Genomic DNA, 12,158 nt, shown 5'->3' with positions numbered 1-12,158 from the left:
GGATGGATTTTATGCCATCCAAGCATAGATAACAGACCTCAAATGTCAGAAAATGGTTTAATATTTTCAGTCCATAGAGCTACATTTTTAATATCCTTGAGCTACTATGAAGTTGGGAAATATTTGATATTGTTTTTTAACAGTTTTTTAGAAAATGTGATGCTGTAATTGGAACCCGTAAGAAGAAAAAAATTTTTTTAAATGTATTATTAGTGTAACTGGCGATTTTTGTACCTTAAACTTTTTCTCAACTTTCTCTGTCTAGTCTTATAATGACTTCATCAACAAGACCAAGGCTGAGCTGGATAAAGAACCCGACACTTCACCCACAACCAAACCTCAGATCAAAACACCATCCTCTGTCTCTGGGAAACCCAAGATCAAACCCCCACCACTGCAAAGGTATGTGAGACAAACACAACAGGGTTTCCCAATTGTGGTCCCCGAGACTCGCAGACCTGCTGGTTTTTGATCTCCTAAGCACTTAGTGAATAATTTAATCCTAGATAAACTGAACAATAGGTTTAATTTGAAATCTGATTTCCGTTCTTAAATCTGCTGAGAGCTTTTTAACTGTTGTGTTTCTTAAGTAAATTCAGATGTTTGGAGACTTTAAACTTTTACACTTACAAATGTTCAGATTAAGCAATGTGTTAATTTAATAATGTTTTATTTAAGTATCTAGATCAATGTGGTGAAATAAACAGATGAGGTGGTCCACAGGGGTGGGTTTGGACCCCCCTAAAGTACAAGAGTTTACATTCTCATGGCCTTGTAACACTTTGTTCATCTTATTGCCGCCAGCAGGCATTCGTCAATTCAAGTATCATTCAATTCAGAGAGATTTGTCAGTGCAGCATGTATGGTGCAGAAAAGCCCATCTCCACTGCTAGAAGTCAGTGCATTCTGTCAGGGACTGCTTCTTACTGTACAGTAGGTCCTGGTCCCTTCATCATATTATAACTAGGGTTTATAGAAAACACCTATAGTAGGTGTATTTTATTGGCTGGGCTTGTAAGAGTAAAACTAGTAAGTTTGAATTTGCTTAATTGACTTTGGATTCCCTGTTTTCAGCTTTCCCTGTTTCCAAATTATTATATTCTTCAACCTTAATATACATAGGTTGTTTATATACATAAGCAATATGTGTTTTATATACATAGGAGGGTGTTCTGTATTTTTCGATGTTTACATGTGAAATCAGGTATAGGCAGTTTAAAGTTGAGCTGCAGGCTGTTCTTAAAGGGGAAGAAAAACAGCTTCCATCTCACAGGTCCAGGTGAAATGATTAGACTCTTCTATTCAGTTTCAGAATTAAGTTACAAAATCACATAAAAGCGTTAAGGAACAACAAGGTTATAATCCAGCCCTATATTTTAGGTGTGAAACAAACAAGACTTGGAAGATTGGTAGTGAATCGGAAAAGTCTCCTTTGCCAGATTCTCCTGCAAAACATGGTAAGTATTAGTATTTATTTCGCACATAGTACTAAAAAACCTTAATGCCGGGTACAAATATATATTTCAAATTATGTAATGTATGGCTTGATCAATGGATCAACCCATACTTAATCTGATTTTGTGTGGACAAGATCAGTTGTTGTAGGGCATCCTGGGTGTCTCAACCTGTAAAAGCGGTCAGTCATAGTGTAGGTTGAGCTCTGTAATTTAATGTTGGAAATTCAACACAGGTCTCCGTTACTAGCTGACTATGACAAAGATTTCCTAGTAGCGCTGCTCGGTTAGCTCATGACTGGCACTTGCAATGTTCTTGGTAATGGATGCTCCTCTCCTCTAATCAGTATTAAGATAACACCTGTCACCAGAGAGAATCAGTGCATCAGACTACACTAGCATAGTCAGTCTTAGAAACCATACCAGACATCTGAATGTTATAACTATAATATACATCCTTCTAAGGACTCCTTGATACAGATTGTGTACCAGGAATAGTATGCAATTGTGTTAGTATGCTTCTTTCTTGTAAAAGGTGAAATCATTATTAACTCTGGTCATGTTTCACCAAGTTTATGCATGATTTTGAAATAAATGGTTCTACCTTCATACTGTGTCTAAATTGACTTGGGCATATGTTACTTATACAATATAGTACTTTTAGGATGCTTCATATCATGTAATTGAAATTATTGTAATCTAATTTAGATGATGACACCCTATCAAGCAAGGAGAAGCTTGTACCTACAAACAAGGAGAGGCCTCCCAATGAAGAACCTACTATTACTGTATCTCCCATCCAGGCTAGTCCAGAAACTGTCAATGTTCCTGAGAGCCTAACTTCACCTGAGCCTGTTTTCAGAAACCTTTCTACAGACGCTCAGATTCACAATGAAGCAGCCAACACACAGGAAGAGATTTCTGGAGATGAAAGTGCTGTTTCGAGCCAGAGATCTGAAATTGTTGAAGAACTGGAGCAGCTGAACGATGAAGAGTCGGATTCTGAAAGTTTGCACTCCCAGTCTGAAGATTTGCACTTAAAACATCTGGGTTTGCTTACTAAATCCCAGGATCAGTCTGCTCAGAAGGAGGAACTACATGATCATAATGAGCTAACAACAGCAAAAGGAATGGATCTTGAAAAGGATGCTTCCATTGGAGAGAAAATGGAACAGCAGGAATCTGCTGTAGATGGTGGTGAAGAAGATAAGGGCAATAAGTCTAGCATCTCATCAGAACCTAAAAAATCAGAAAAGCCTACCATCATTCTTGCTGAGGAGCATGAAGGTATTGACCTCCCCTTAACAGAGATGCTTTCTGCAGTAAGACAAAGTTCCTACTCTCCTGACATTGATGCGTTGTCACCAGAAAAAGAAATGATACCACAAGAAAATGAAGAATACCCCCCTGTAGAATGCTACTGGGATGATTTTGAGTCTTCGTCAGAATCCTCATCACTGAAAGATTCGCTTGAATCCAAGGCAGCCTCCATTGAAAAGGAAGGGGAGGAAAGGTCTCAGTGCAAGTCTCCTGCTTCAATTAGTGAAGAAGTCAGCGAAGAGCTGAGTGAAAAATCCAGTTCCACTAGTGGCAGCTTCCACTCAGGAAGACTCCTGGAGCTGACATCTCAGGCTGATGATTTAAAAGGCAAGGAGGGTAGCAACAGGGAACAAAATGAGGTCCTTAGCCCAATACCATCATCACCCAATTCAAGACCTCATTCCCCAACTACCTCAGACTTGGATCTGATGTCTGATTTCAACCTTGGGGACAGGGTTTTGGTAAGCAGTGTACAACCCGGCACGCTTCGTTTCAAAGGGAAAACCATCTTTGCCAATGGCTTTTGGGCTGGAGTGGAGCTGGACAAGTCAGAGGGAAGTAACAACGGAACATATGATGGGGTTGTTTACTTCAAGTGCAAAGAAGGGCATGGCATCTTTGCCCCGCCTGACAAAATTACCCGGCTACCAGATACATATGAGATGTACGTGGACACCACAGAAGATGAAGATTCATTTCTTGATGACCAGTGTGATGGTGATTATAAAGGAAAAGATGGGAAGAAAGATGCAGAGAATGAGCAAAACAGACATGACCACAAGCAAGAACAAACTGAGCCTAAAGGTAATTTGAGAGACAGCACACCTACCATTGATGATCCAGAAGAACCCCCTGCTCTCCAGAATTCAGCTGAAAAGGGTGTTGAACTGAATGACCTTGAATTAGAATCTGATAAGGAATTAACTGAAGACAAGCATCTAATTCTGAATGGAAGACACAAATTTGATTTGGACATGAAAACTTCATCGGTGGAGGAGTGCAATCTCTTGAATTCAGAGGTTAACAGATTTAGTAAGGAAGCTTCAAACCAACAGGAGCAGGAGAAGTCATCTACTCCTCTGCTTGACCTTCTGGCTCGGGAGAAGGACCATTTGGAGGTTCAGCTGAAGCCCCTCGAGCCTGATGTGACCCCTGAGGTTCAGGCAGAAGAGACGCCCAAGAAAAGAGAGCAGCAAGCTAGCACATTTGCCGATAGGGTTCTCAACAATTTTATGAGAGATGCTGTTAAGCAGATACAACAAATTAAGAAAGCTCGAAATGAAAAGATTGCTTTGGCAAATCAAAAAGTGTTGGATGACTTTGAAGAGGAACCTTCCCCAAGAGATCCTCCACAGCAAACATCACCTTCCGAGGTGCTGAAAGACAGTGCCTCTGAATTTCTGGATGAGGAGGGGGATGGAGCTTCCTCCCCAGAGCTCTGTGCTAGACCGGTGAGTTGATGCCCATTCTACATGTATTGTATCTGCAAACCAGTATGTGTCTTGTCGTGGGCAAGATGCAAATCTCTCTCTCCTTCCTTTATAGATTGGGTCAATCCCTAATATTCTTCACGGCAGTCTCTTTAAGAGCTTTAAGAATCCCTATACATCAATTTTATCTATTACTTTACCAAATTTGAACATAGAAAGTTAGGATATTTGTCAGAGCATATTTGCTAAGATCAGAAATAGAGCTTAAATACAGGCTTAAATGTGAAGAGACTGGTTTTACTGTCATTTCAATTAAAATGAATATAGTTGCTCGTGCTGTTCTTCAGACTCAGTCCAGAGGAAGATAATGTTTTTTTTTCTATTCTTGCCGGTAAAGGTTGAAGCCTAGATAAAATCTGCCAACTGTAAACAGCTGTGTATTTTTCCCTGTACAAACTAAATACCAATCCGGTAAATGATTATACATTGGAACTGATAAACCTGCTTGGTAGTTTTATATCATCCATATTCTGAAAGTGTTTGTCAATACTGATATCTGTCTAAAACGAAAAGCATTTTAACAGAGTCCAAAGACTTGTTTATTCAGTATTGATTCTTTTCCCTACAGGTTTATGTAAATATAGACATAGAAAATAGGTGAAGCTTTCAGTGCAGTCTGTTGTTGCTGTCTCAGCTGGCAGATACCCTTTCTGTATAAGTTGATTATAGATAATTAATAGATAGTTAATCCCAGTTCTATCAAACTCAAAAAATGTAATCATTCAATGTTTTTAGAATATTACAACATTTCACGCTTTAAAGAATAGTTACACAAATTCAATTTGAAAAGCACAATACCTTCACTTTGTAGCAGAAAGCAGGAGATTGTTTAACTTTGGACCAGATAGTAAATGTTGAATGTGCAAATCCTCCAGCAGTAGGTCTTTATTTTGTCAAATCTAAATTTAATGAGGATGCTTCAAATAAGCTTCACTACAAAATGAAAGCTGGTTTCCACTCTCTGGGGAACATATTCTCTTTTGGTGAACATCTGGTAAGCTGCAAAATGGTTTTTGTAGTATTAGTTCCAAAATGTTTAGCTAAAATGGACTTCAGAAACGGGTTTTAATTCCAAAGAAAAGTGAATCACCTCATATTTTGCATGTGTCAATGCACCAGATATCATAGCTAGCTTTAAGCACTTAAAGTAAGTACTTATTACTTGTTTGTAGTCAACGCAAAAAATAACAAATATTTCCTAATATATCTTTATGGATAGATGTTTTCTTTTCCCATATTGCTAAAAATAATTATCTTTATAAGTTGTATCAGTATAAGTGCATCACAGTTGTTTGTTGACGATCCCTGAAACTTGTTTTCCGTGCTGTTGCCGGCCAGGAGAGTCCGGTGTTTGGAGCCAGTGGCCAGGAAGAGTTGGCCAAACGACTGGCAGAGCTGGAGCTGAGCCGCGAGCTGCTGGACGTGCTGGGAGGAGACGAGCAGGACTGGTTCGACGAGGACTTCGGCCTGAGCTCCCGCAAGGAGCAGCAGAAACAGCAGCAGCAAGGCGGCCCCGCAGAGCAGGCCGCGGCCGCCTCACGCCCAGAGCCCCCGTCTCCGGCCAAGCCCCGGGAGGAGCCCCTCATGGTGGTGCCGCACGTCGCGCCACAGGTTGAGAGGCTGGTGCACATGGCGACTGATGAGCTGTGGAAGTTCCAGGAGCTCGGGCACAGCGTCCACAATGTCTCTGCCCCCACCCACTATCTGGGTAACGACACCAAGGGACAGGACATCGAAAGCATCAGCAGGCACAGCTACAAACAGGTATGTCTGACCCTTCCCCCCTGAAATATGAGTGATGTTAGGCTTCCTCCAGCTTCATTAAACTCTTAAGGTTCAACAGATTTGTTTGCCTTTCCTTTCTTTATTCACCCTGACTCCTCTCTAACAGTTTCCCAACGATTCCCCGTTTATTTTCCATATGGGGGGTGAGTTCCACTAATTTGCAGTGCTCTCAGGAGTGGAAAGTTAAAGTGCTACATTTGGTAGGAATGTTGCAAAGTGCTAGCTAACATAATGGGTTTTTAAAAAAATCAGGGACCATTTAAATCAACTTTTTGTGCCATCTAAAGAGGGAGCTCTTTCAATTCTGGCCCACGTGTTATATGATGTACAGATTTTAAAATAGTTTTTCCACAGATCTCACCCCATGTATGCTTTTCGTACAAGCAACTGCAAGTGGAGTACTAGGCAGGGTACAGACATTTTGTCCTCTGTACTTTATTGCATACAGTTTATATCTACAACACAGCCTTTTATGATAATGCAGAGCAAGTCTATCCAGTCCTATCTACATTATAGTGGATGTGCTCTTGATTGTTTCTGTCGTTATTTGTATCAGTCTGTGTTCGACTTGACGAAGGAGATCTTCCAGGAGATCTTTGCTGAAGACCCCAACGCCAACCAGCCCCAATGGAGGAAACCTCGCCGCTTGAACTCTTCTTACTACAGGAGAGTGAAAAATCCTAATAACATCTCGGAAGTGAAGGTGAGGCAAATTCTATTTTCTGCTTGACTGTCCTAGCTCAGACCTTAATGTAAGATTTTCTAAACCCTTTGCTGCGGCCACAATGCTAGACAAATAATGGACCTGAGTTTTTTAAGCAATGCGATTGTTAATCCTTATCTCCTTTGGCACATGGATGGCAAAACCTTGCAGCCTTTGAACCACACCATCCTGGAAAAATGTTGAACTCTAATGTTTACATAGTCATCAACAAGGGATCAATGTGTACTTTAAGCCTCATTGTGTGTTTAACATCAGGCCAGTGGGCAAAAACTTGATTAAGCTGGGCTGTGCAGGACAAACCAAAAAGTAAACAGTGCAAGTTGCTTGCTTCACAAACACAACCCAGCCTAGTAGAACTATTGACACGCTCTGCCGTTCATTGAACGCTGCCTATTTAAACATTTTAAACTTATCCATTTCATATCTGTTAATATCAGATTATTACATTCATTACTTTTGCAGTAGTCGTACCTCACTTGTGGACTGTATAGAACTTCAGAAAATGTCAGCAATATTTGAATTACAAGAAAAAAATTAAGGAGCCAGTTTTTTTATAAAATAGCTACTGACATCAATGTTGGAATGTTTCTCTTTCAGCAGTCATAAGATATTTGATATACAGGCTTCTCTTCAAAAGTGACCCATGTCTACATTTTTTATTCAAATTCACTTTTGTGATCTTAGCAGTAGTTGGGGGAAAAAAGCATGGACCAACAAAATAATGGATTGTACCTTCCTCTTCCTTGCTAAGCTTCTTTTCATGAGTGGTGATTGTTTTTTTTTTTGTGCTGTAGTCTGTATGCATTATTTGAAGATGACTCAGTTCTTAACTGTATTTGTTTTATTCCACTCTTAGGCTTTTATTACTGCAGAGGTATTGAAGTTGTTTGGCCTAAAGAAAGACCAGAATCAGAAAACAGACTGGCAGAAAATGCTAAAATTTGGAAGGAAAAAGCGTGACAGAGTGGATCACATCTTGGTAAGTATTGCGCCCAGATTCTGTTCATTCCTTGTTTTTGTGAGAGGAAATTAGAAATAAAGTCAGGCATCTTTATGCTTGTAACATCAATGGCAATCAAATCCTTTATAAGAGGGGAAATCACCTGCATTTATAGGAGCTTTGAGTGAGCCATTTGTTCAAAATTAATCTAAAGCTACATCTCATTATATCTGCAGTAACCAAATAATCTGTGTGTTCCATGCTGAAAAGAGAAGAAAAGAAACGCAACAATTCAGCTCGAGAGGAAGGCTCTATGGCGTATAAACGTTTTCTTTTCTTTTTTCAGCATGGAATAAATCTTTACTTGTTCCTTAGAGTCTGCGTATGCTGATGGAGCTACCTACTTGAAATAATGTTGCATTTTCAAACTTCATTAGTAGTCAACAGAAATAGTACATCACTATGATGAAAAAAATGCTGTTGTTTTGTTGCTAGTCCCCTATGGTTAGTTCTTGCAATTCTTCAGCACCTTGAAGTCTGTATATAGCTGAATTGAGTCTTGCTCTCAAATGATATTTATTCTGTATTTTTCTGTTTGCCAACAGGTCCAGGAGCTGCATGAGGAGGAATCACAGTGGGTTAATTATGATGAAGATGAGCTCTTTGTGAAGATGCAGCTTGCTGATGGGATCTTTGATGCCTTACTTAAAGACACAATTGATGTCCTGAACCAGTTACAGGACAGGAAGGCAGAGGAAGTCCTATCATGAACTCCTCTTCTACCTTACAGGTCCAAGTTGCCTGTTACCCTTCACTTTTCAACTTTTGTCGCCTCCTTACCTGAACCCAATGTGCCAATTAAAGCCTCATGCCTTTAGCCATCCTTTTTGAGCTCACCTGTTCAGATCTAGTTCCTTTTCCTGGACATATGATGCCACCTTTGCCAACCAGTGGAACCTCAGACCGGTCATAGACTTTACTCTTCACATCATCAAAAATGATGGAATTTATCTTCAGCAATATTTATTCGTGTTCTTAAAGATTATTATAAAAAGACAATTCTGTATATCTTCTCTTCCCCTTGGATCTGTGCAAATTTGTGCTTGTGAATTCTTCTTTTTGCCAGCTTTCCACCATTTACTGGTAAGGCAGTTCAGTCTGCATCACTTGAATACGTGGACTCACTTTATGTGCATCCTTGATGCAGAACTTTGCTCATTAATGAAAGATCTCGGAAACCCATCTGGCGTCTCATTTTTCCTGCTGTACCCACAAGATTTCATCTGCCTTAAGCGTGTCACAAAATGTAGCAATTTGCAATGTTGGCATTCAGAAAGTGTCAGGTGGTTTTCAGACCCAGATAAGGAGGAGAGGGGGCAAAGCTCTTACCATCAGCTCACTTTCCCATCTATGGTCTTTTGACTCTCTGATTTGTACAAGGCACTCATGAGACATGCAGTCTGTGGGAGTAAAGCCGAAAAATGGTCAAGCACCTGTGGATTGTTTCGGTTGCATCTGAGATTTGGATCTTCAGCTGGACAACGAAGATAGGCCCCAGACACTGGTAGTTAAGGTTTTGCACAGGAGCCAGTGGATTCTGCACGGGGGGAAAAAAACTATAAGAAATATTAATAAATATTTATAGTAGAAAAGAGAAGTTTTTTGTAATGTTGTATCCTTAATCATTTTCCTAATTTATTAAGTAGAACACATAATTCAATGTTAGGAGATAAGTCTTTTTAGAGTAATGTGCAAGGCTAAAATAAATTGACATGTTTTAAAATTCCTTGGGGATTTTTTTTTGAAACCCAGAAATGAGCAAGATGTTCACTTGCATCATAAAAGAGTTTTTAAATGCGAGTAATAGGAAGATTTTGATTTAAATGGTAAGTACACTAATGCAGAACTGAATTTAAAGTTCAAGCACAGAAGAATGACCTAGTTATACATCAAGGTCAATTCTACAAGGTGGAATGGTTATATTTCAGGACAAAACATTATTCCTTTGTACCCAAAAAACACGAAAATACAGTCAAAAATCCAGCAACATTTCTAAAACGCAGTAAGATGCAATGTGATTTTGTTTCTGGTGACCTATCTTTAAATAAGCACTGGACTGAAAATACAGATCTGTACCAATCCCATCCTGGATACTTGACACTGTGCTGCAGACCAGTCTTGCTTGTGCAACAAACATTATCTTTTTTTTCAATGTATAAAATGAGGGCTTTCCAACCAAGATAAGCACTGCAAAGCTGGATTTTCATTAGCGAGAGTTGCCTTTTCTGTTACTTGATTCTGTTTTAAGTGCCTCATAGGTTATGTAGGCGTTGATGCTTTTGTAGAGGTCCTCAGTTTTATTCTAATGGGCTACATTAACATTTACCATCCAGGCATCATGTTTCATTTCCATTCAGATTATTCTAAATTCACCCTTATTTAACTCCCACCAAACAGAATACTTTGCCGAAGGCGATGCAGCAAGGTTACTGCTTGGGTTTACTTGCAAAGAAACAGAGGTGTAATGCTTAAAAATGAAACATGAGTAAACTCAGGTTACAAGATGCTGTGGTTCATTCTGTTATCAGTACTCTGCACAGTAGCAATCCTAAGATGTTAAAATGACAGGTCACTGATTGCATCCAGTCTTTTGTTTTTATCTTTTACCTTTTGCCTCCTGCCTTTTATCATTTTTTTGTTCTCAGAGCTGATTTCTCAACAATGGTACGGTACTTTCGAATTCCTAGGTCCTCCATCTTTAAAGAAATAGTTAGATAAATGGAAATACACATACTTTCAGTGGCTAGGTTGTACTACAAAAGCTCTTAATCTGGGACAGTCCATCTGGCTATTGATAAGATCCACAGTTATGTAGTGGAAAGAAAATATGTAGCTGTTTACTTTGAAATGTTGCCAATGATGGTGCAATGATAGTTCAAGGGCTATCATAGTCTTATGTCAGTCCAGTTTATATTGTTGTATATGACTGTGACAGCTGTGTGTAGCAATTTCCATCTTGCCACAGGAATTTCTTATTGCAGTTTAGCAACTGTCTGGCTGTTTGTATCAGTGATTCAGTATCTAATTACATTCTAACCAGTAAAATATAACTGATCACTGCTCCGATTGCTAGCCGTGGCTTGTCAATGCATTTTTTTAAAGTGTCCTTAACGGTGAAGGGAGACAAAAACCATCTCCATTGTTTGGCATCTTGGCATTGTTTTAGGTTCTGTGTTGGTAATCCACACTATCAGCGAAAACAAGAGCATCCATGGTAAATGAAGCTGAGTTTTAAAACCATATGTTTATTGATACAAAGGTGTTCCTGGATACCAGTCTCTGAATCTGTCCCCAGTGTTCATGCTGTGTGACATGAGGAAGTACGTCTTCCCTCTTTGAAATGTCATGGGAGTGATTTATACCTGCTCCGTTGCACCACGGTTAAAGTATTTTTAAATGGTCACTAAAAGCTGCATCTTGACCCACCCTCATCCCTTCATTGGTGTTTTGTGAATGCAGTGTGGCTGAAGACTCATCTGGGTCACCCCAGTTTTGCGGAGCTATCCTGTTTTGTATTGATGGTACAGTCCCTATGTAAACACGAACAGGGTGATACCTTTGAGAGCTGATGTGAATAATTCATTCTGTGCCGTTTGCAACACCTTATTATGCAAGTTCTGTGGTCAGTATCTGATACTGACCACAACTGCTAGGTCAAAGAAGAGTGATGCTAGTGTTTATGCATAAGGGTTAAACTGAAGCCATAAATGGTGTGAGACTAATAGAGGCACCTAGTAAGACAGGGCATCCTAGGATAAACTGCAGTCAAAGACTGGTTTTACAAAAGAATGTGGTGCTAGGCACAAATGATTTGCTAATCAGCTCATTTTTTTAATTCTTAATGTAGGGCAATTGCAATTCAAAGTTTGTGACTATTTAAATGACAATAATGTACTGTGAGTGAAACAAATTAAATGAAGACTTAATGATCTGTCTACAGGGTGTAAATATGTAGGCTCTCATCTGCTGTTTGATATGACTCGGTTACTAATGAACCTGTGTAAGATTGTTGTAAAATAACCTGGTTCCCTTATGTGTATACGAATATGTATATATTATACATATATATATTTGTTAACTAAATTGAACTTTAAAATTGTAAATAAAGGTTTAATGATTTCTAAATTTAAAAAGAATTCGTTTTCATTATTTTACTATTCCAAGGAAGATGTGGTGTGTTTCTTGTCCATCTACAAAAGGCATTTATCTGAAATTTACTATGCAACTTCTAACATTTATTGTAGCGTTTTTGGTTGTCTAATTGACTACAGGTTTTTTTTAATGATTTGAATAGTCTTTATCTGTTTATAAGTGTATTTTTTGTAAGTTGTTTTTTTTGCCAGTGTTAGTGTTTGTCTCATACATATTTGTTTCAGAAAAACAAG

At 39.1% G+C, this 12,158-nt stretch overlaps 1 protein-coding gene across 4 annotated transcripts in view; it reads left to right on the top strand.

The window, feature by feature from the left end:
- Nucleotides 1–11,909, top strand: part of cep350 (centrosomal protein 350) — a 65,679-nt gene extending 53,770 nt beyond the window's left edge. For all 4 annotated transcript variants that reach the window (XM_088598962.1, XM_088598964.1, XM_088598965.1 and 1 more), the window contains 7 exons: nt 266–402; nt 1,381–1,457; nt 2,163–4,225; nt 5,603–6,028; nt 6,606–6,752; nt 7,630–7,752; nt 8,319–11,909. In XM_088598962.1, coding sequence (XP_088455088.1) covers nt 266–402; nt 1,381–1,457; nt 2,163–4,225; nt 5,603–6,028; nt 6,606–6,752; nt 7,630–7,752; nt 8,319–8,483 — 3,138 coding nt within the window. In that variant the 3' untranslated portion in view covers nt 8,484–11,909. The remainder of the gene's footprint in view (nt 1–265; nt 403–1,380; nt 1,458–2,162; nt 4,226–5,602; nt 6,029–6,605; nt 6,753–7,629; nt 7,753–8,318) is intronic.
- Nucleotides 11,910–12,158: the final 249 nt, after the last annotated feature.

The sequence above is a fragment of the Lepisosteus platostomus genome, chromosome 11 (assembly GCF_059453375.1).
Source record: "Lepisosteus platostomus isolate fLepPlt1 chromosome 11, fLepPlt1.hap1, whole genome shotgun sequence".
Classification (NCBI taxonomy): domain Eukaryota; kingdom Metazoa; phylum Chordata; class Actinopteri; order Semionotiformes; family Lepisosteidae; genus Lepisosteus; species Lepisosteus platostomus.
This window is presented reverse-complemented; position numbering and strand designations above follow the sequence as displayed.